Source organism: Phocoena phocoena, chromosome 1 (assembly GCF_963924675.1).
Source record: "Phocoena phocoena chromosome 1, mPhoPho1.1, whole genome shotgun sequence".
Classification (NCBI taxonomy): domain Eukaryota; kingdom Metazoa; phylum Chordata; class Mammalia; order Artiodactyla; family Phocoenidae; genus Phocoena; species Phocoena phocoena.
Window position 1 is genome coordinate 39,103,398 of NC_089219.1, and position 19,637 is coordinate 39,123,034.

At 52.9% G+C, this 19,637-nt stretch overlaps 1 protein-coding gene across 1 annotated transcript; it reads left to right on the plus strand.

The window, feature by feature from the left end:
- The first annotated feature begins 16,745 nt into the window (after nucleotides 1–16,745).
- Nucleotides 16,746–17,132, plus strand: LOC136133938 (protein BEX1-like). The gene has a single exon (XM_065891373.1). The coding sequence runs from the start codon at nucleotides 16,746–16,748 to the stop codon at nucleotides 17,130–17,132; it is 387 nt and encodes a 128-aa protein (XP_065747445.1).
- The last annotated feature ends 2,505 nt before the right edge of the window (nucleotides 17,133–19,637 follow it).

Sequence of the window (19,637 nt, forward strand, 5' to 3'; positions counted from 1 at the left end):
TCTTTGCCTGTCACTTCCTACTTTTTCTTCAAGGCCAAACTCAAAGGTCACTTCCTCCATGAAGCTTCCTACCCTGTCCACTGTCCTCCTTCTGGGCTTCCACTCCCAATAGCTTGTCTTTCTATGGGACATGTATTCATAGCATTGTTTTGGGGTGTCTGTTGCCCACTGACCACCTCCACTCCACCAGGGTGGCCTCTAAGTACAGTTGTTTAGGTTGCACACTGCACAAGAATATCCAGCTGACGGATGTACCCTGATGGGGGCTGCCTCTGCCCAGAGGAAAGAGTGTTTCTTTTTCTAATTCATATGAAGGCACCAGCTTCAAGTGATAGGGTCAAGTGGCTTAGCCCACCCAGAGGGGGCCCCTTTTTCCATTTCCCACACAGGAGTTATTCGAGCTAGTGGTGGCCCTGCCCTGATTCTAAGTTCTTGGAGGCCCGGACCACATTGTGTTCATCCCTCAGCTCCTAGCACAGCAGCACTAGAGACCTCCGTGAAGGCTCTTGAGGAGAAAGAAGGAGAAAGGAGAAGGCTGTCAGTAGCAAATTTTGGTTCTCTGAGCCTCAGAGGGGCAGGACTCAAGCTCACCTCGCAGAGAGAGGGGGCTTCTGGGTTGACGCAGTGGTGGCGGCAGGTTTGTTTGGAAATTCCCCAGTAAGTGGTGCTCTTGGGCCCGTCACCCCGGGGACACAAGCGCTCGCTGAAGGACCTGCAGACCAGGGCTCCTCCAAATATTGTTTTAAACTGATTGATGCCACGCCAGGCAGGGAAGGGGCAGGCATTTTTCATACATGAAAAACAATACATTCTAGGGCCAAAATGAAATTATTTTACATTTATATGACAACAGGCAGGGAGACAAAGACGATGTGTGTGGACGTTTAAGCCCTCAAAATCATTAGTCACTGTCCCGGCGGGCTACACAAATGCATGATCAATGCACAGAAAAACAAGACCCTCCGAGGTGTTTGCCCAAGACCACTTATGTGTCAAACAGACTTATTAGATGTGAAGGGAATGATTATTTGTACAAAGCAAAATGAACATGTGCAATAATATTGTAAAATGTTTATTAGTCTAGAGTGTGCCGAATGTTCCTAAAATATATCAGGTTCTCAGCTTGCATTTAATGTACTGTTATAAATGATATCACATCCTTCCAAGCCGATTTTCCGCTTAATGCTAAGCTTCTTTGCCGGGGAAATCGTGTTTTCAGATCTCAAGTATGAAAACATTGTGGGGTTAAACTCTCCCATCTACTCCCCACCCCCCACCCCCAATCAGTTACCGCCCTATAAAACTTGTCTTGAGTCTGGCTGGGAGGGATGGGACAGTTGGTCAGGCCAGATGGCAGTTGGAAAAGGAAAAGGGGGTGAGTGAGTTGTCCTGGCAGGAACAATACCAGAGACTCAGATTTCAGGATCTGCTCACTTATCCCCTGCTGTGTGACCTTGGGAAAGTCCATTTCCCTCTCTGGGCCCCAATCATCTCAATCAGAAAATGAGAATAATATCTAAAGAGACTTCCAGAGCTAAACATTTGTGTATTCTAAATCCCTGCTTGCTGAGTCAGGAGTCTGGAAGGCCAAATGAGACACTGGAAGTGAACAAAGTGCTATAGAAAAATTCTTATTTTTTCTATGATGTTGGAAAACTTCTACTCATCCTTCAAGGCCCTGCCTAAATGTCCCTCCTCTGGGAAGGCTTCACTAATCCCTAAGCAGTCTGTCAGTATGTCTTCTTTGCTCTAACAGTACTTCATCCTTGTGTCCTCTATTGAATTCTCACCTCACCAGCCTGTGGTGTCTCCATATCACTGCCACCCAGAGCAGGCAGAGAGTTGATGCTCAGGGAATGATTAGTGGATGCCAGACAGGGAGGAGCAGAGCTGGTGTGGCCTTTAGAGGTTATCCATCGCCTGCCCTGCACTTTAAGGTACGAGTTTTAGCCCAGAGTCGGGAGGGCACTGGCCCAGGTTTGTCCAGCAGCACCGTCAGAATTCTAGGGAGGAAGAGGGGCTGCACAGGCTTTCTGGGACAGAGTCGGGTGGAACATTTCCTACAACTGTCACCTCCCCACCTGTTATGGACTGCATGTTTGTGTCCCCCCCCAGATCATATGTTGAAACCCTAACCCCCAATGGGATGGTATCAGGCGTTGCGGCCTTTGGGAGATGATTTGGTCATGAGGGTGGAGCCCTCATGATGGGATTAGTGCTCTTCTAAGAGACACCAGGGAGCTGGCTTCCCTGCCCCACTCCCGCCATGTGAGGACACTGGGAAAAGGTCCTGTCTGCAAGCCAGGAAGAGGGTTCTCACAGAACCCGACCGGGCTGGCACCCTAATCTTGGACTTCCCAGCCTCCAGAACTGTGAGATACATTTCTGTTGTTTCAGCCACCCAGTCTATGGTAATTTGTTATAGCAGCCCAAACTGAGACACCACCCAAGAATGGGGGAGCAGAGGAGCCCTCCCCTAGGGGGCTAGAGTCCTCTGCACTCAGCTGGCTGATGGGGGCAGAGGCAGGGAGGAGAGAGAGTGCAAGGTGGGTTTTCTGGTGCAGGCCTGAGGGATGGGAGGGTAGAATTTAGCACCCTTGTTTCAAAGGCTCAGAGGTTGTCCACCTTGCCCAGGGTCATATAGCAAGTGGGTGGCAGAAACCCTGTGTCTTGGCTTAGAGCCAGTGCCTCCCAGCCGGAAGCAGCCCAGCCATCTCAGCCCTTCCCCCAACCGCTCCACAGCTGGGGGTCCCTTCAGGTGCTTTCCAGTCTCTACCATGTGTTAGAGGTCACCAGGGGCCTGGTTGTTGCTGTCAGATGGCAGCGTCTGGAGGGTGAAGCCAGGTCTGTGACTCTCTACATCTACCTCAGTGGACAGGTGGGGCCTTGTCTGGGCCTAGCACAGGGGACTGGGCAGGGCCGGGTTTGCTGAAATGGTGGAGGGCTGGGAGAGGGGAGTGGAGGAAGGAAGGAGAGAGTGAACAAGCAGGTGTGTGACTGCATGGGGGCATCTCCTGAATCAATGGATGACCTTCCCATATAGTTGCCAGGAGAGCTCCTAAAAGAGTAGCCAGCCCCTACCATGCCCCTGCTGAAGCCCTCCAGTGGCCTCCCATTGCAGGCAGAAGAAAATCCCAGTTCCTTACCTCAGCCCAGCCACACTGGCTGGCTCTGACCACTGGGCCGGTGCCCTCTGCACACGCCTCCAGATGCTCTCTGTGTCCGAGGCTGACCTGTGTGCGGTCCATCAGTGCTTCCCTTGCATTCTGGCCTCCAGCTGGGTCCCTGGGAGGCACCTGCAGATCAGAAGACCGAGCAGAGCAGGGTCAGGGTGTTTATGCCTGAAGCTCTCTCCCTACAAGCTCTCTCCCTGGGCTGGCTGTGTCCCTGACCAAAGGCCATCCCTTGTCTCAGGGAGCTGCCTCTAAGCTCCAGCACCACTGACGCTTCTTCCTTTTAGAGGGGTTAACAGTTCTGCTGCTCCTGGCTCCGGCTTCTGCTCTGTTCCTGTGTTTCCCTACATCCTCCCCTTTCACGGTAGCTCCTCGGCAAAGAAACCCTCCTTGAATCCCCCTGTTTTGAGTGTGCTACCTATTTCCTGTTGGGATGCTGACAGATGCACCACCCATCTCAGGGCCTCCATACTTGCTGTTCCCACTGCCAGGTATGCTCTTCCCCCAGGTTTTTACATGGGCAAGTACAGTACTTTGCTGACTGGTACCTCTCAGAGAAGCTTTCCCAGAGAGGGGCCTCCTCCAGCCGAAGGAGCCTTCTCACGCTGGTCAGTCTCAATCCCTTTTATCCGGAAGACTTTTCTTCATTGTACTCGCGGTGTTTGAAATGTTTGTCTGTATCCCTCCTCTGGAACGGAAGCTCGGAGAGAAGAGACTTTGTCTTGTTTCCTTCTGTGTCCCTTGAACCTCGGATAGTGTCTGGCACATAGTAGGCACTTACTACAAATGTTTACTGAATTCATAAATAAAATTGATTTCATGTTCAAATCAGTGAGTACCGTGAATGAGTGAATGCATGGATTGGCAAGTAAATAATCTGAATTAATTTGAAGATGAATGAACTGGGCAAATGTGTGACGAATGAATGAATGTGTAGATGTGTGAGGGAAGGAAGGAGGGAGGAAGTGAATGACGCCAAGAATGAGCAACTGGGCTTGCGTGAAGAGTCAGTGAGGAAGCCGGTGTTTCTGTCCCCTTGGCTGCAGGACAGTGGCATTTTGGAACCCAGGAGGTGAGGTGGGGTCCTTGGGTGTGTGTGTGTGTATGTGTGTGTGTCAGGGGCTGGAACAGCCAGTCCTGGAACTCTGTGGGGGGATGTGGTGTAGCACTGTGACAGACCCCACCCTCCTGATGGAGGTCAGCACAGATGCACCTCCTCTGCCCCCCAGGGCGGCGTCTGCAGGTTTTGATTTGGGGCCCTTGCTTCCCTGCCTCAAAGTGTCTCCTTTTCCCACCATGTCAGACTTCAGCACGTGATGTGATTTGGAGATAGGGGGTAATTAAGTGAAAATGAAGTCTTTAGGGTGGGTTCTAATCCATCATGACTGACATCCTTATAAAAGGGGAAGCTAGGAGGTGGACACTCATGCAGGGAGAATGCCATGTGAAGGTGAAGGCAGAGACTGGAGAATTGGCTTCTACAAGCCAAGGAATGTCCCAGGTTGTGAGCAGACCCCCAGAAGCTAGGAGGGAGGCATGAACGCATTCTTGTGCACAGCCCTGAGAAGGGACCAACCCTGTGACACCTTGATCTTGGACTTGCAGCCTCCAGAGGTGTGAGACAATAAATTTCTGTCGCTTAAGCCTCCTCCCAGTTAGTGGTATTCCGTTATGGCAGCCCGAGGAAGCTAACAAACCCTCGCCGGGCTGCAGGATCCTAGAGTGTTAGAGGTGATGACCTACTGTGTGCAGGCTTGGAGAGGCCTGGTGGAAAGAGTGGGCCAGGGCTGGGGACAGGGACCGAGCTCCAGTCCCACAGCTGCCATTGACTTGCTGGGCTCAGTCTTCCTGCCTATGAGTCAAGGGCATGGGACTCCAAGATGTGTGGGGTCCCTCCCAGCCTCGACTTTCCCTCCTTGAGGAGCGGTGAAGAGGAGGCCCAGTGAGGTCAGATGGCCCAACTGGGGTCTCCCAGCGTGTTAACAGGGAGTGGGCCTGGGAGCTCAGCCTTTGCCTCTCGCATGGTGATGGGTCCTTTGCCCTCAATACCTCTTAGCAGAGTCCACGGTGAGCCCGACCTTCTCCTCTGAGGTTGTCTTTCCAGACCCTGGGTGGCCTTGGTGTCGTGTGCGCGCACGCACACATGGTGTGATGAGGCCCTAGCTGTTTGGAAAGGCAGCTTCCTGAAGGAGGGAGCAGTGAGTAGGGCCCCACTGGTACCCTGTGAGTTCCAGCACTGCCTCCCCAGGCTGCCTGGATGGAAGGCCTGGGTGGCCCACAGCCCTTGATCCCACCGTGCAGAGCCACAATATGTCTTTGTCTGGCCGGGACTTCTGAGGACCGTGGAGACTGATCACATGCCCCACCAATATTTTCTTGGGGTCCCTAGTGGGAGGCTCGGTGCCCCGGCTGTCTTTCTGACTTCCCTTCCTGTCTGCCTCCAATGTCTTCTGAGAGCCAGCCTCAGGGACTCAGGCCACTCAGTGCCAAATGGACAGCAGCTTTCTAAAACCAATAATTTGCAGTTGTCAGATTGTTGCAGAGTGGTTCTCTGCCTCTTTGTCTTTCAGGGCTTGAAAGGCTGTATCCAAGGAAGGTCTCCAGTGAGGTGCTGCAAGGCTCTGCCCTCAGCTGGGGCTGCGTAGGCTACTCTCAGCCGTTAATTTCATGGAGCTGGAAGGGATAGTGGAGGTGCTGGTTGACACAACCAGATTTTACAGGTTCAGTGTTTGAAAACATGAGTTTGTAAAGTGACTGCCTGAGTGTACGGTGATGGGGTCTGTTTCAGAGTTCTTCGTGTAAAAAGAATCTGGAGGTCACAGTGGTACCCAAGCTCAGTATAAGCTGACAATGCCAGAGCAAGGAAACATAATTGAGGCTGTATTAATGAAGGTATGGCTTCCTGAGCAAGGAGGTAACAAGTCTGTTGTTTCTGACTCATCTGACTTCCTGTTCATCAAACATGGGAATTCTGCCTATAAGCCTCCAGTGACAAGGAGTTCTCTCTCTCTTGAGGTGGCTCTGTCTGTTAGAAAGTTCTTTCTTATATTCTGTCTCCTCGGGATTTTGTTCAGTAATATTTGTCAAGTACCTATTGGGTGCCATAATGTTTTTATCTCTGAGTGTTCTCTGACACTCATTAAGCCTATCTGCTCTCCTAACCTCGGAAAGTCTTCTGCATTTTCCAGACATTAACCCCATCTTTCATGCCTTCCCTTCTCTGGGGGAGACAGCCCTTCCTCCTTCATCAGTTTTTCCCAGGACATGGCTTTGAGAACCTTTCCTTCTTGGTTGTGACCCACTTTATCATTTGCCCATTAACCTTGGTCTTGAATTCCATGTGGGGCCTGGTGAGACCATCACTCCCTTGTTCTGATGGTGATACTCCTATTAATGCAACCAGAGATGGGAGGCCTGGTACTGTGCACCCTTCAGCCTCTTTGACCAGAGTTTGTGACCTTGGATGTTTCTTCAGCAATGGTTCACTCATTGTCTCCTGAAAGGACTTGCATTAAGTCACACAGTGAGTTCGAGAGCTGAACTCCCGTTTCAGCCCCATCCTGGCTGCAGCCTTTCCTTTCCCTCCTCCTCCTTACTGTTGCACCAGAACTGACACTTCCCCTAAACTCCCTGATCAGGGCTTTCCAATTTCAACCTGTCTACACTGAGAAGGGTTAATTATTTGGGGTGCCCTACGGCCCAGCTTAGAAAGTCCCTTTCTTTCTCTAGGATTCAGTTTCCCCTGTGTGAAATGAGGAGATCAGGCCAGCTCCCTTCTACAGCCCCCTACAGCCCTGATATCTCACGTGCTGGTGCATGATGTGGGCACTTCCGCTCCCGTGACCCGCCAGCAAGATCAAGGCTTTGGTGGCGCCACTCACATCACACACGGCGTAGGCAGTTCAGCTGAAGCCTCTTTCAGGAAGCCAACGGGGAGACGAGTCCTCCCCCAGTCACCTGTGGATATCAGGGAGAGGCCCCCACCCACAGGGAGAACAGACATTAGCATCCGTGGGAGTCACCACTCACAGGTACACAGATTAGGGCTAAGCAGAGTCAGGGAGATGTGTGCTTTTGTCAGTGAATCCCCTTGTTCTGAGAGCAAATCTCCATCTTGGCAGGAGGGACTCTTACTTGATGGGGCTGAGCGACTGTAAATTCTCAGTAAAACAGCCCCATTGGGCCTAATTTCAACCACTTAACCCAGAGGTTGCATTCTTGAAGTGTTCTGCCAAACGCTTTCATCTCCTGGCCTGGGAGACCAGAGCTGCTGAGAGCTCTTGGACGCAGCAGCTGCACTGCCACCAGCCTGTCTGTTCTCACCTGCCTGAGCCCAAGCTCGAGACTCGGGGTCCTCCAAGCCCCTTCTCTTCCCACTCCCACATGAGGGAGCCTTCCAGAGTGGCTTCTCCACAAATGCGGGTCTGTGCTGGCCACTGCTGCTCCTGTCTGTTTGAGACCAAACGGCTGGGCAGCTCGGTGAAAACCTGGTCATCTTTGGAAACCCTGTCTGAATGCCTAATTCAGGGAGACGCAAAGTCAAGTTGGCCAAACGACAGCTGAAACGGGCAAGCAGAGCCCAAACGCCTGGTGAACTCAGTTAAATATGAGTCGCTGGGCCAAACAGTGCCAAACAAGCCATCAACGTGGCCCAGGAAATGGGTATCTTCAAAACAACTGGGTCCAACCTTAACAATGCATTGCCTCGGTTTGAATAACGACTCAACTTGGTCAAATAATAGGAAAGCAATTGTTCAACTTAGCCAAACAAGCAATCAGCTTGATCAAACGATTCACAAACAACCTGTCTTTAGAGTTAAACAAAGCCAAAACGCCGAACCAACTCAACAACTAGCCATTAGGTCAGACAATGCCAGAACAACGGGTCAGCTGGGTCAGATGATAGCAACACACCCAGTCTGTTGTAAACAGCCAATCGACTGCCTCAAACAATGTCAAAATATTTGGGTTAATTCACTCAAACATCCAGTCAGTTCAATCAAACCCAGCCAGCTCCGTTAGCGCATGCCAAAACACCCACCCAACTTAAATACCCAGTCGAATGGGTCTAACCGTGACGGAACAACTGGTCAACCTGGTGAAACCACCAATCACTACAGCCAAATAAGCAGTCACCCCGATCAAACTAAGCAAAAGCCACAGGTCACCCTGGTCACCAAGCCGTAACAAAACACCCACTCCGTTCTGTCAAACAACCTCTCAAGCAGGAGAGGCTGTGTCTAAACATTCAGTCAATTCTATGAAGAGCCAGTTGCCTCGATACCATGAAACCAAAACAACCACTTAACTGGGTTGAATTAATGACAGAGCCAAGTGCTTAGAGAGCACCTCTGCTCTGTCCAGCCTTCGCCAGAAGAGGTGGTCGACACAGCGAAGAGAACCGTTCGCTTCTTTATACTTCACCGGAACACCCATCAGTTCAGTCTCAGACATCCAGAAAGAAAGCAGACCTGTCACTCGACTGGATAAATAAACTCTCTAACTTGGAGATTGGGTTTCTTGGAGAGAATGGTCATGGGTGGAGGGGGAGAAGATCTGTGAGAGCTGTTTCTGTCCCTTGCCCCAGCCTGAGGTAGGGTGGGAAGATGACCCCTCCAGTGTCCCTCATTGCAGAGTATTTGGGATGGAGATACTTTTCTCCAGTGACCGGACTGTGAGGGGTGAGGCTGCTCAATACCGGCAGTGACCTAGTGGTAAGCCTACTGAACTCAGTGTGCTGGGTTAGTTAGTTCTCAGAGTAAGGCACTAGCCCCACAGCACGAGCCTGATTTCCAAGGCCCGAGGCCCTCACTGGGACTAGAACTCTCCGCAAGTGCAGGAGCTCTGGTCACCACCAGAGCACCATTGTTCGGAGCTCAATAATGACAGTGACCTTACTGAGCCTTTAGTGCGTGCCAAGGACTGGGCTAAGAAGCCGTTTTCATACTTCATCACACGTTATCTTTCCAAACTCAATGAGGTCAGCACTATTTTTTTTTTTTTTTTTTTTTTTTTTTTGCGGTATGCGGGCCTCTCACTGTTGTGACCTCTCCCCTTGTGGAGCACAGGCTCCAGACGCACAGGCTCAGCAGCCATGGCTCACGGGCCCAGCCGCTCCGCGGCATATGGGATCCTCCCGGACCGGGGCACGAACCCGCGTCCCCTGCATCAGCAGGCGGACCCTCAACCACTGCGCCACCAGGGAAGCCCGGTCAGCACTATTATTACCCTCCTTTAATAGGTGAAGTTTATGGGGGCTCACAGAGGTGAAGAGAGTTATCTAAGGTCACAGAGCTGTTAAGTGGCAGGGCCAGGGTTCGAAACCGGCTCTAACCTTAGGAGCCAGCTGTGCCTTCAAAATAATTATTGAAAGAAGGGATGAAGAAACGAATTGGCCTGAACTGCAGGGCCCTGGTGCAACGGTGCATAAGGAGCCTCTGTGTGTGCCTGGTTTGTGGTGGCTGTAAGACGAGAGGTACTTCATTCTGGGGGAGACTCAGGTGTAGACAGGTTGGAAGCCTGAATTTCAGTAAAGCACACTCTCAGCTTAGATTCCACCCTGGTGCTAAGCCCTCTTGCCTAGGTAAGCCAAATGGCCGTTACTCATTCCTCCAAAGGCCAGTGGGCTCTGAGGTACCTGGAGCTACAGGCAGCCTCGAGGTCTGGCTTACAGGACCAGGGGACAGGCGACTTCCTGAGCTCTGCCCAATCCTCTCCACTAAAAGCCCCCTAGGCACCTGCCTCCTGCCGGCTGTGGGTCTGAGCCCCCACTGACCTTAATAGAAGCCCTCCCTTCATTCAGGGAACCATTGGCGTTGACTCACTCCCCACATTCGGCACAGACCATTTGATGGAACGCTAACGCAAATCACCGGGGCAGGAAATGTCGTAAAGAGAAAAGTAATCTTCTGACGGAAAAATAAATTATCAGCCGTGTTCTGAAGGAAAAGAAACATTCTTAAATAATTTCTCTTGCTGTTGGTATTGGCTGGCAGTGTGGGCCAGCCAAGCAAATGGTAATTTCCAAATTAGATTATCCATTATGTCATATTAGTTTTATGTTAGAAAAACAAACAGATCAGAGGAGAAGTGCCAAGGTTGGCGGGCCGTGCTCGCCACGTGACCAGCTGCATTTCCACTGCAGAATGTTTAATGATTCTGGGGGAGGTGGGAGAGTGAATATTCAGACAGAATGGGGCGGGCACAGATTGGCTGCAAGGAGGAAAGGGACCTCTGTGAGTGCTGGTAGCAGCACGGGCCGGGAGGAAGTGGGCACCACACATCCTCCTCTCTCTGGGGATCTGGCCCATCCCTGAGGGGCTGACCCAGAGCACTGGCTTCCCAGTAGGGCACTGTGGCCAGTCAGTGTTCATGGGAGCAGCAGGTGGAGGTGCCAACGTGGGGTCCCCACAGGGGAAGACCTGGTGGGGCCCTGTTGGTGTCCCCAATTCCCTAGGAGAACTGTCTGTGTCTCCCAGAGCGCAAAGCCAGGGGAAAGCTTAGGAGGCAGACTTTGGCTTGGAGTCATCCTGCCAGCTCACCTTTAAAGGGGGCCTACTACGTGCCAGGTGACTTACCTGTACTCATTTTCTCCTCACGACAGTCCCACCAGAGACAGTGCAGGTAGAAATGGAGAGCCGGCAAGGTTAAGTTGCCCAGGTTAACTTGCCTGGGATTACGTGACTGGGAAGTGGCAGAGCCTGCGGAGCCTGGAATCTTAACCACCAACCACTGGGTGATGCTTGGGCCCACAAGAAATGCGAGTCTCCCTAACGGGAGTGCCTGTGAGCGGTGGGGAGGGGAGGGGAGGGGATGATGAACTGCTGGTCAGGAGGGCTCTTGCCGCCGCTGAAGCATCAGAGCCCTGACCTCTAAAACCCCTTTGTCCCTAAGACTGTAGCTCAGACTTCTCCGGTCGTTTGCGTGTGAATTTGGGCAACTGTGTTTCACCAACTGTGAGCTTCCCAAGGGCAGGGATCTTGTCCGATTATCTCTGGATACTTTGTACTCAGCACAGAGCTTGGTACTGTTCACGGCACAGACAGGAAAAACAGGAAACCTAGATGGCTAGAAGTGGAAAGGGGTCAGGGGCCGTAGCAGCCTGGGTCTGGGTTTCCGGACCTCCGCTGTCTGCCAGGCTGCCTCCCGGCCCGTGGTAAGCATCACGCGTCAGTCACAGCACTCCTGCCCCTACAGTCCTTCTCAAGCAGTCACTAGCAGGCCGTGAATGCTGGCACCGAAAGGAAGCCTATTTGCTGCTCTTGAACTAGCCCACCTTCTAGTTTGCAGTTAAGAACACAGAGAGCATAGGAAGGGAGAGGCAACACAGCCAGTCATGGACAGAAGATCCGAGCCCGCCGTCCAGAGCACGCAATGAGGTTAAGAGAGAAGACAGAATGGATTAATGAGCATCTATCTGACAAGTAAGAGCGCATGCCAGCTTCCACTGCATGGAGTCTGGATGAAGAGATAAAACAGAATCTGGGGACCAATCAGGCAGCAATGCAGGCTGGAAGTCCATCACTTTGGACACTCTCATCCTCAAAATATTTTCCATCTTCCTCGGAACATCTGGGTTCTGCTTCCAACTCTTTCCTTTGGCAGCCTACATCCTGTCTCTGGACCTCAAATTTTCCATCTGTTACATGAGGGCAGGCGTGGTGCTCAACCTCCCTAAGACGTAAAATCCTCTGGCTGTAATATTACAGGGTTTTGTGCCCCCAGATTCAACTCAGATTCTCCCAAGACTCTACTGCTCCTTGGGTTGAGTCAGGCCACCAAGCGGGAGAGGGAGCATTCTGCATGATTCCTGCTTAACTTCTGTACTGACCCCCCTGGTGGCTTGGAGGGTAACTGCAATTGCTGATTTGCTTCCTGTGTCCTCCTGGGGTACTCAGCTCCTGGGGACCATCTGGTCTGAAAACACGTGTACTCACTCACCAAATACCCTTTGAGTCCCTCCTCTAGGCCAGGCCCCTTGCCGAGTACTAGGAACCCTATTTCTACCTGTGGAGGCACTCACAGTCCAGTGGAAGGGGGTGTGTGGAAATGTATGGAGGCCCACCCCAAAGCAGCAAGTGTTGTGACTGGGGTATGGACGTCCCATGGGAGTGCAAGGGAACCTTCCTGGTAAGTCTTCCTGGAAAGAGGGATGTCTGAGCCTAATCCTGAAGGATGAGGCAGACTTTGGCAAGAAGGGCAGGGGAGGGGGGTACATGTTCCTGGTAGAGGGGACAGCACAAGCAAAGGCCAAATTGTAGGAGGCAGGGTGAGTCGCAGGTCGAGTACAGGGTGGTGTTATGCACTGGAGATGGGACCTGTGGGCGTGAGCTGCAGGGGAGGTGAGCAGGGACAAGCATTCTTTTGCTCAAAAGTATTTATTGACTACTGAACACCAGGCTAAATTGTGAAAGGCCTTGAATGACATTCCCAAATCCCAAATTTCCCTTCCTGGGCCCTGGCCTGTGTGCCCCTAACATTTATGATAAGAATTTGTTTCTAAATTTAGTTAATTATGTTTGGTTTCCTCCATCTCCCCTTGGGGATAGCTGCATCAGAAGGAGTTGGGACAGGAAACTGGCCTCAGGACTGGGACTAGCCCCAGGGACAGTGCAGTCCAGGACAGGTGAAATAACAAGGGTGGGAGCCAAGGACGTGTCCTGGCCAGCTGGCCTCTCCACCTGGCCTTTGCTCTCTCTCCTTGGCTGCCTGTGTCTTCCTAAGGGCACGAGGTCCAGCAGCCTCACTCTGCCCAGAGCTACCCTCTTCACCAGTCTCTGAGGTTGGTCCCACGTCTGGACATGTTTGCTCCTGAGGGGAAGGTGTTTGTAGGTCTGGAGCCAGGGCTGTTCTCAGGCGTGCCTGGGGTGGGGAGTACGCTGGGCTGGCTGAGTGCAGAGGCTGGAGTGGAGTGGCTGAAGGGGCCGCAGGGCCGAGAGGACCCTGGGGGCAAGAGCTTTGTGAAGGAGAGTCCCAGAACAGGGAGGAGGTGGTGTCTCAGCCAAGAGGCAGAGCCCTACGAGTGCAGGGCAAGTGCAGGGCCCGGACCGTGGGAGAGGCGGTCCTGGTGGAAGGGAAACAAGAGGGAGGCCTCCTTAACTGCCTGATTCCAGTGGGCCGGAGCTTTGCTCACATTGTCTCATAGAACGCTCCAATTACCTTGTGAGGGAGGGTCATGCCCCCATATTGGGGCTGGGTTTGATAATAGTGGCACAAGCGCAGAGAGCTTAAGCAAGTTCCCCGAGGTCACACAGTCAGAAGGTGGTGCCGTTGGGATAAGAACTCAGTCTGTCTGACCCCCCCAGTCGCTTCTCTTTGTGGTAAGCCACTGTGACTCTTTGCATTTCTTTTTTTTTTTTTTTTTTTTTTTGTTTGTTTTGTTTTCCGGTACGCGGGCCTCTCGCTCCGGACGCGCAGGCTCAGCGGCCATGGCTCACGGGCCCAGCCGCTCTGTGGCATGTGGGATCTTCCCGGACCGGGGCACGAACCCGTGTCCCCTGCATCGGCAGGCGGACTCTCAACCACTGCGCCACCAGGGAAGCCCTCTTTTTTTTTTTTTTAACGCGGGCCTCTCACTGTTGCGGCCTCTCCAGTTGCGGAGCACAGGCTCCGGACGCGCAGGCTCTGTGGCCATGGCTCACGGGCCCAGCCGCTCCGCGGCATGTGGGATCTTCCCGAACCGGGGCACGATCCTGTGTCCCCTGCATTGGCAGGCGGACTCTCAACCACTGCGCCACCAGGGAAGCCCTTTGCATTTCTCGCTTCCCTCCTTTCCTAGGTGCGGTGAACCGCATCCCTCCCTGCCTTCACGTGCTGTTCTTCGGTCTAGAACATCATCTCTTCTGTCCATATTCCTTACCTGGTGATATTCTCATTTTTTTCAGGTCTGGGTCCTATGTGAAAGTTTCTTTGATCCTTCCAGGTAGGTTTTATTTTACTTTGTCTATCCATCCATCATCCATCCATCCTCCCCCATCCATCCCTTTATCTCTTGACTTGTTCCAGAAAGATTTCTGGCTTTCTGGGTATAGGTAGTGGCTGCCTCCTTTGTGATGCCACAGCACTTTGTCAAACACTTGACTGCGTGGGTTTGTTCATGCGTCTGTTGGTCCGCCGGCCTGGGGGCTCCCTGGGGGCAGGAGTGGTCTCTTTCTTTCTGTTCTTGGCATTGCCCAGCAGATTCTGCTTCCTGTCCACCTCATCCTGACTCTTCTTTTGCACAAAATTTGGTCTGTTCCTCAAAGAGAGAAATTTCAATGTCTGGAAGGACTTTGTGTTGAAATTAAGAGGTTTTTTTGGTTTTGCTTTTGTCTTTTTGGTGTACAGAGAGACACTTCCAAAAAGCTGCTGTGAGATGGGAGAACTGAACTGGAGGTACTGCTATGAAGTGGTTTCATTTGCTTTTCCCAGGACCAGGGGATGATGCTGGAACTGTAGAGAATTCTGGACATTTTAGGGACCCTGCACTAGCCTTAGTAGCCTGGGTTGGGTAAATCTTTGCTCAAAACTAGTGGCTCATGGAGGGATGCTTGGGCATGAGCCAGTTCTGGATGGGGATGGACTGAACATCAATCAGTCAGTTTTTTTCTCAGTTATGTTGTGGTAACAGACACACTATAGCATGCCCCAAATAGGGCTCTACAATAACAAGTTTATTTTTCGCCCACATTATGTTTTGTCTGTGGTGGCTGTGGGTTGACTGTGGCTCTGTTCCATGCATCCTTTTTATTCCAGGATCCTTGTGAAGGAGCTGTCCCTACTTGGGACATGACATACTCAGTACAGAGAGAAAAAAAGAGGAAGGGCCGAACCACACCATAGCTCTTCACTCACATTCCACTGGCCAAAGCAGGACAACAGCTGAGTCTAATGTAAACTCTTCCCATGGGAGGCACTGGAAACCAATCAGGAGCAAGAACACAACCTATTGCAGGTCAGAACCATCCTGGGGACTCAAGCCAGCTCCCTTCCAGGGAGCTGTCTTATTTCAGAGTCCAAGTCTAAAAGTCACCTCCTCTAGAAGCCCCCCGGGATTGACCCTCTGAGTCAGGATTGGTGCTCTTCCTCTGTGCTCCCATGCCCTTTTGCCGTGTGTGATGTCTGTTAATGTGTGTGAATCTCCAGGCAGCAGCCGGCTCCTGAGAGTTGATAGCATGTACCTCTTCCCAGCTCCATGGTCAGGGACATCACGTGGGCAACTTGAACTTGGCCAGGTTGGAGTATTTACATCACAGAAAGTAATAAATGCTACAAATAAGGACTATTTTCCTCCCGTAGAGACATCAAACACTTGCCATCAGTCACTGCCCTGGAGTATGGACAACGTGAGGGCCAGGTGTGCCGTGCTCACCTCTGCCTTCCTATAGGGTCTGGCGGGGCATCGGCTCTTCCACAAAGGATGACTAATGGCCTGAGTGAGTGGGAGAATGAATGGGTGCGTGTTTGGATAGTGGGATAGAGCAGTGAAAGAATGCATGTCTGGCTGGATTGAAGTTCCCGTCTGTGTCTCCCTGCTCTTCCCCTGGAATCTCCTCTTCCTTCCTGTGCTCATTGCCCCAGGGGTGGTATGTGACAGGCAGAACACAGAAGGCCTGCAAGCCTTCCTGGCCTTTGGTCTCCAAGTCTCTGAGCTTGTGGAATTGAGAGAGTTTACAGACGAAGTAAAGGGGAGAAGAGGGATCAACAGAGTATCTTGAAGAAACATAAAGGGGAGTAGAGGAGAAGCACAGCCAGTCCTGTATATCCTAAGCGGCTTTGCTGGGAGGTGATAAGAGCCTCAGGAGGAAGGGCTGTGGGGTGCAGCCAGGACACAGTGCCCTGGAGGTGGCCAGACATGCAGGGTCATGTCGGGGGGGGCCTCAGATGCAATCAGTGTGGGCCAATGCCTTGCCCCAACCCCGCAGCTTGACATCATGTGATCCCCGAAACGTGGACTGACCCCAGAAACATGGGGTAAGAAATTAGGTTATAGGAAACAAAGAAAGTGACGTTTCTTGCCCCCTTTGCTCCCATGCTGGTTCCCGAGATTGACACCTGAGGTTTATACTTGACACTTACGAATGATTTAGATCAGAGGTGGGCAAGTGTTTCGTGTGGAGGGCCATATAGTAAATAATCTCAGCTCTGCCGGCCATACAGTCTCCTTCACAACCGTTTAACTCTGCCATTGCAGGGAGAAAGCAAGCACAGACATACGTAAATGAACAATGTGCTGTGTTCCACTAAAACTTCATTTATGGACACAAATTTGAATTTCATATAATTTTCATGTGTCTTAAAATATTCTCCTTTTGATTTTTTTCCCCAACCATTCAAAAACGTAAAAGAGGGCACACGTAACCGGCCCGCGCCAACTCGCGCATGTCCCGCGCTAGTGTTAGACACGGCCGTGGCTCCGTCGCTCGCTCCCTTCTCGGTCCCTGCTCCCGGTGGCCCTGAGGGAGTGCAGGCCGGGGTCGGGCCCCCAAGAGTACGAGACGCGGGGGCAGCAGCTCTGTGAGTGGGAGTGTCGCGCGGCGCACTTGTAGCAAGAATCAGGAGGAGCCGGAGACAGCGAGGATGGGCCCAGGAGCAATGGTGTCCAAAGAGGAACAAGCAGTAAGAAATCTCTACATGGAAAACGCCAACCAGGAGAATGAAAACACTGATGAAAAGGGGCGAGCTGCTAATAAAGGAGAGCCTTTCGCCCTCCCTTTGGAAGCTGGTGAATATTGTGTACCTAGAGGAAATCGTAGGTGGTTCCCTGTTAGGCAGCCCATCCTGCAGTGTAGATGGGACATGACTCAGAGGCTTGAAGAGCCACAGGCAAGGATGAGAGAAGAGAATATGGAAAGGGTTGGGGGGGAGGTGAGGCAGCTGATGGAAAAGCTGAGGGAAGAGCAGTTGAGTCATGGTCTGCGGGCAGTTGGCACTGACCCCCCTCACTGTGACCATTGTGATGAGTTTTGCCTTATGCCTTGAATCCTGATGTTTTCCCTGAAGTTAGTAGGGAGACACGCCTGCTTCCGAAACTTACATGTTTGTGACGTACCTTTGTTGTAAACCTTTTGGCGTTACTTGTTTCTTGTGGGTCTCCTGTTACCAGCTTCTAATTGAATGTTGTGTTTCTGACCCAATCTGTAAGTTTCTGTCAGCGGGAGAGTTTTACCTATTGCATGGAGAGATGTTCTTTATATATTGTGAAGTTAATAAAGCAGTTTAAAAAAGAAAGAAAAATGTAAAAGACCATCTCCACTCACAGGCGGTGCCGGATTTGGCCTGTGGGCTGTAGCGTGCTGACTCTGACCCAGGTGACTGGGTGTGGGGAAGAGCTAGTCCATCAGCAAGTCAGTAGGGTAAACACACCTGGGCAGGGGGGCAGAGAGCTCACCTGCCTGGGGGGACACAGCATGAACCTGTCTGGAAGGGGGACGCCCCTTCCTCTCTCCCTCTGCACCCCCCTCCACTCAGCCCTGCTCTGGCTCCCCGGGCCCTCGTGCATTCTGCAGTTGTCCATGGCGCTTGCCTGCAAGAAGCTGGGCCCTCCGTGGGCGGGTGGCCGGGGAGCTGGACTCAGCAAGGCGGGCGGGCAGGCCATGTTCAGTCTCCGGGAAATGAGTGTGGACACGGCTTGGGCCCCGTGGGGCGGCCCACCCTGGTCTGCCCAGATCAGGTTCCCGGCGGCGTCTGAGCACTGTAAACACGGCGGCTGGACAGGCCACCTCTCCTGAGGCCCAGTGAAGGCGGCCCTGCCCAGGGGGAAAGCAGGATTGGGGCTGACAATTTGACATAAACCACGGGGCAGTGTCCGGCGGCTGGGGAAGCCTCGAGGCCCCCTCCCCAATGCTCCCACGCTCGCTCTCGAGGCAGCTGCTCCCAATTACCTTCTCCTGTGGAGCCAGGGGTCTTTGGAATGGGGAGGCTCCCAAGAGATCCCCTAGCTACCCCTCCTAGTAGAGGTAGGGAAACTGAGGCCCAGAGAGGAGCAGACACTTGCTTAAGGCCAGGCAGGGGCTAGAGGCTTGGTCACTAGCTTCCCAGGACAGGGCTCTGGATCCCTCTCAGGGTGACCTAGAGAAGAAAGTCTCCTGGGGGGCACCTGGGACCCTGTCCCTTAGCCTTCAGCTGCCCCCTGAGGGGAGGGAGGTTCCTTTGGACCCATCCAGAGCACTGGAGTGGGAGTCAGGGGCCTGATCATCAAGCCCAGCACTGACCCCTGAGGTTTAGAATGCTCACTTCCCGCTGAGGAAACAGACTAGGAGTGGTGAAATGACTTGCCCAAGGTCACCCAGCTAGTCAAAGAGAGAACCACAGTTCAAACCCTGGCCTGTCAGGTTTCTAAGTCTGTGCTCTTCATCGAGACACCTGGTTTCAGCCCCAGCCCTGGACTTGTGGGGCCCCAGGCAGGTCCACGCCCCTGGGCCGCTGTGGGTGGCCTCCAAGGGCTCTCCAGTCTCTTGGGATGCTGAGTCTGCTGCCCATCTGAGGATACCTCGGCTGTGGCTGAGCTGGTGGTCTGGATGCGCTTATGCAAACCCCCACCCCTCACCTAGTCCCCTGACGTCGTGGGAATCTCATGCCTTGGGGCAGGTCTTCCTGCCCAGGACCAGGTAGGTAGACTGAAGCAGGGCAGGCCTCAGTTCTCTTTCCCATCTTGCCCCAGGTCCAGTGACTGCCAAGGCACCTCTGTCACACACAGGCAAAGCAGACACGTGGGCAGGTGTGTTCCATGCATTTACACGCATAGGGGAGTGGACGTGGGGAGTACAGGTGATGAACACCTACTGTGTGTCAGGCTGGTAAATGCTTAACTCATGCCGTTTCTCGTGCGTCTTGTAGCCGGGCAGCTGTTCCCATGGGAACCCACCCATGGGAGATGCAGGCACGCGCACGCTGACCTGAGTGTGCGATCAGGTGCACGGACACTCGCACGCACCAACACTCATAGCCGCTTGACGTGCACACCAGCTCTTGTGTCCAGGTATGAGGACACACCTCCCACACGTGCATCCCCTCTCATACTTTTCCACGGGCAGCTCTGGCCGGCGTGCCACCACCTGGACTTGGGATTAACAGTCTTCTCTGGGGTCTTTCACCCTCTTGTTCTTGACATATTTCAAAGTTCTATTCAGAGTTAGATCTGAGCGTGGGGGAGCTGGGAGCCCTGAGAGTGGAAAAACAGGCGATTTGGAAAATTCCTGTCATTTTTGGGCTCCGTTCAAAAACACCCATGGGAGCCACAGCGGTGTCTGCCGACCTCCAGCCTTGGGCTGGCCCACTGCCGCGGGGCAGGCCTGCCGCCTCCCCTGGCCCGGCCCAGCCTGTTCTCTGACACCAATCCCACCACAGTCTGGTTGCCTCTCCCCCATTGAGGGGTCCTGCTGGAGAGCCCGGTGCACGCTCAGCTCACTCCTTCCTGGACCAGGCCACCCCAGATGTGCCTGCCCTACTGTGGGCTGACGGTAACAGCAGCGGACGCCGAGTACA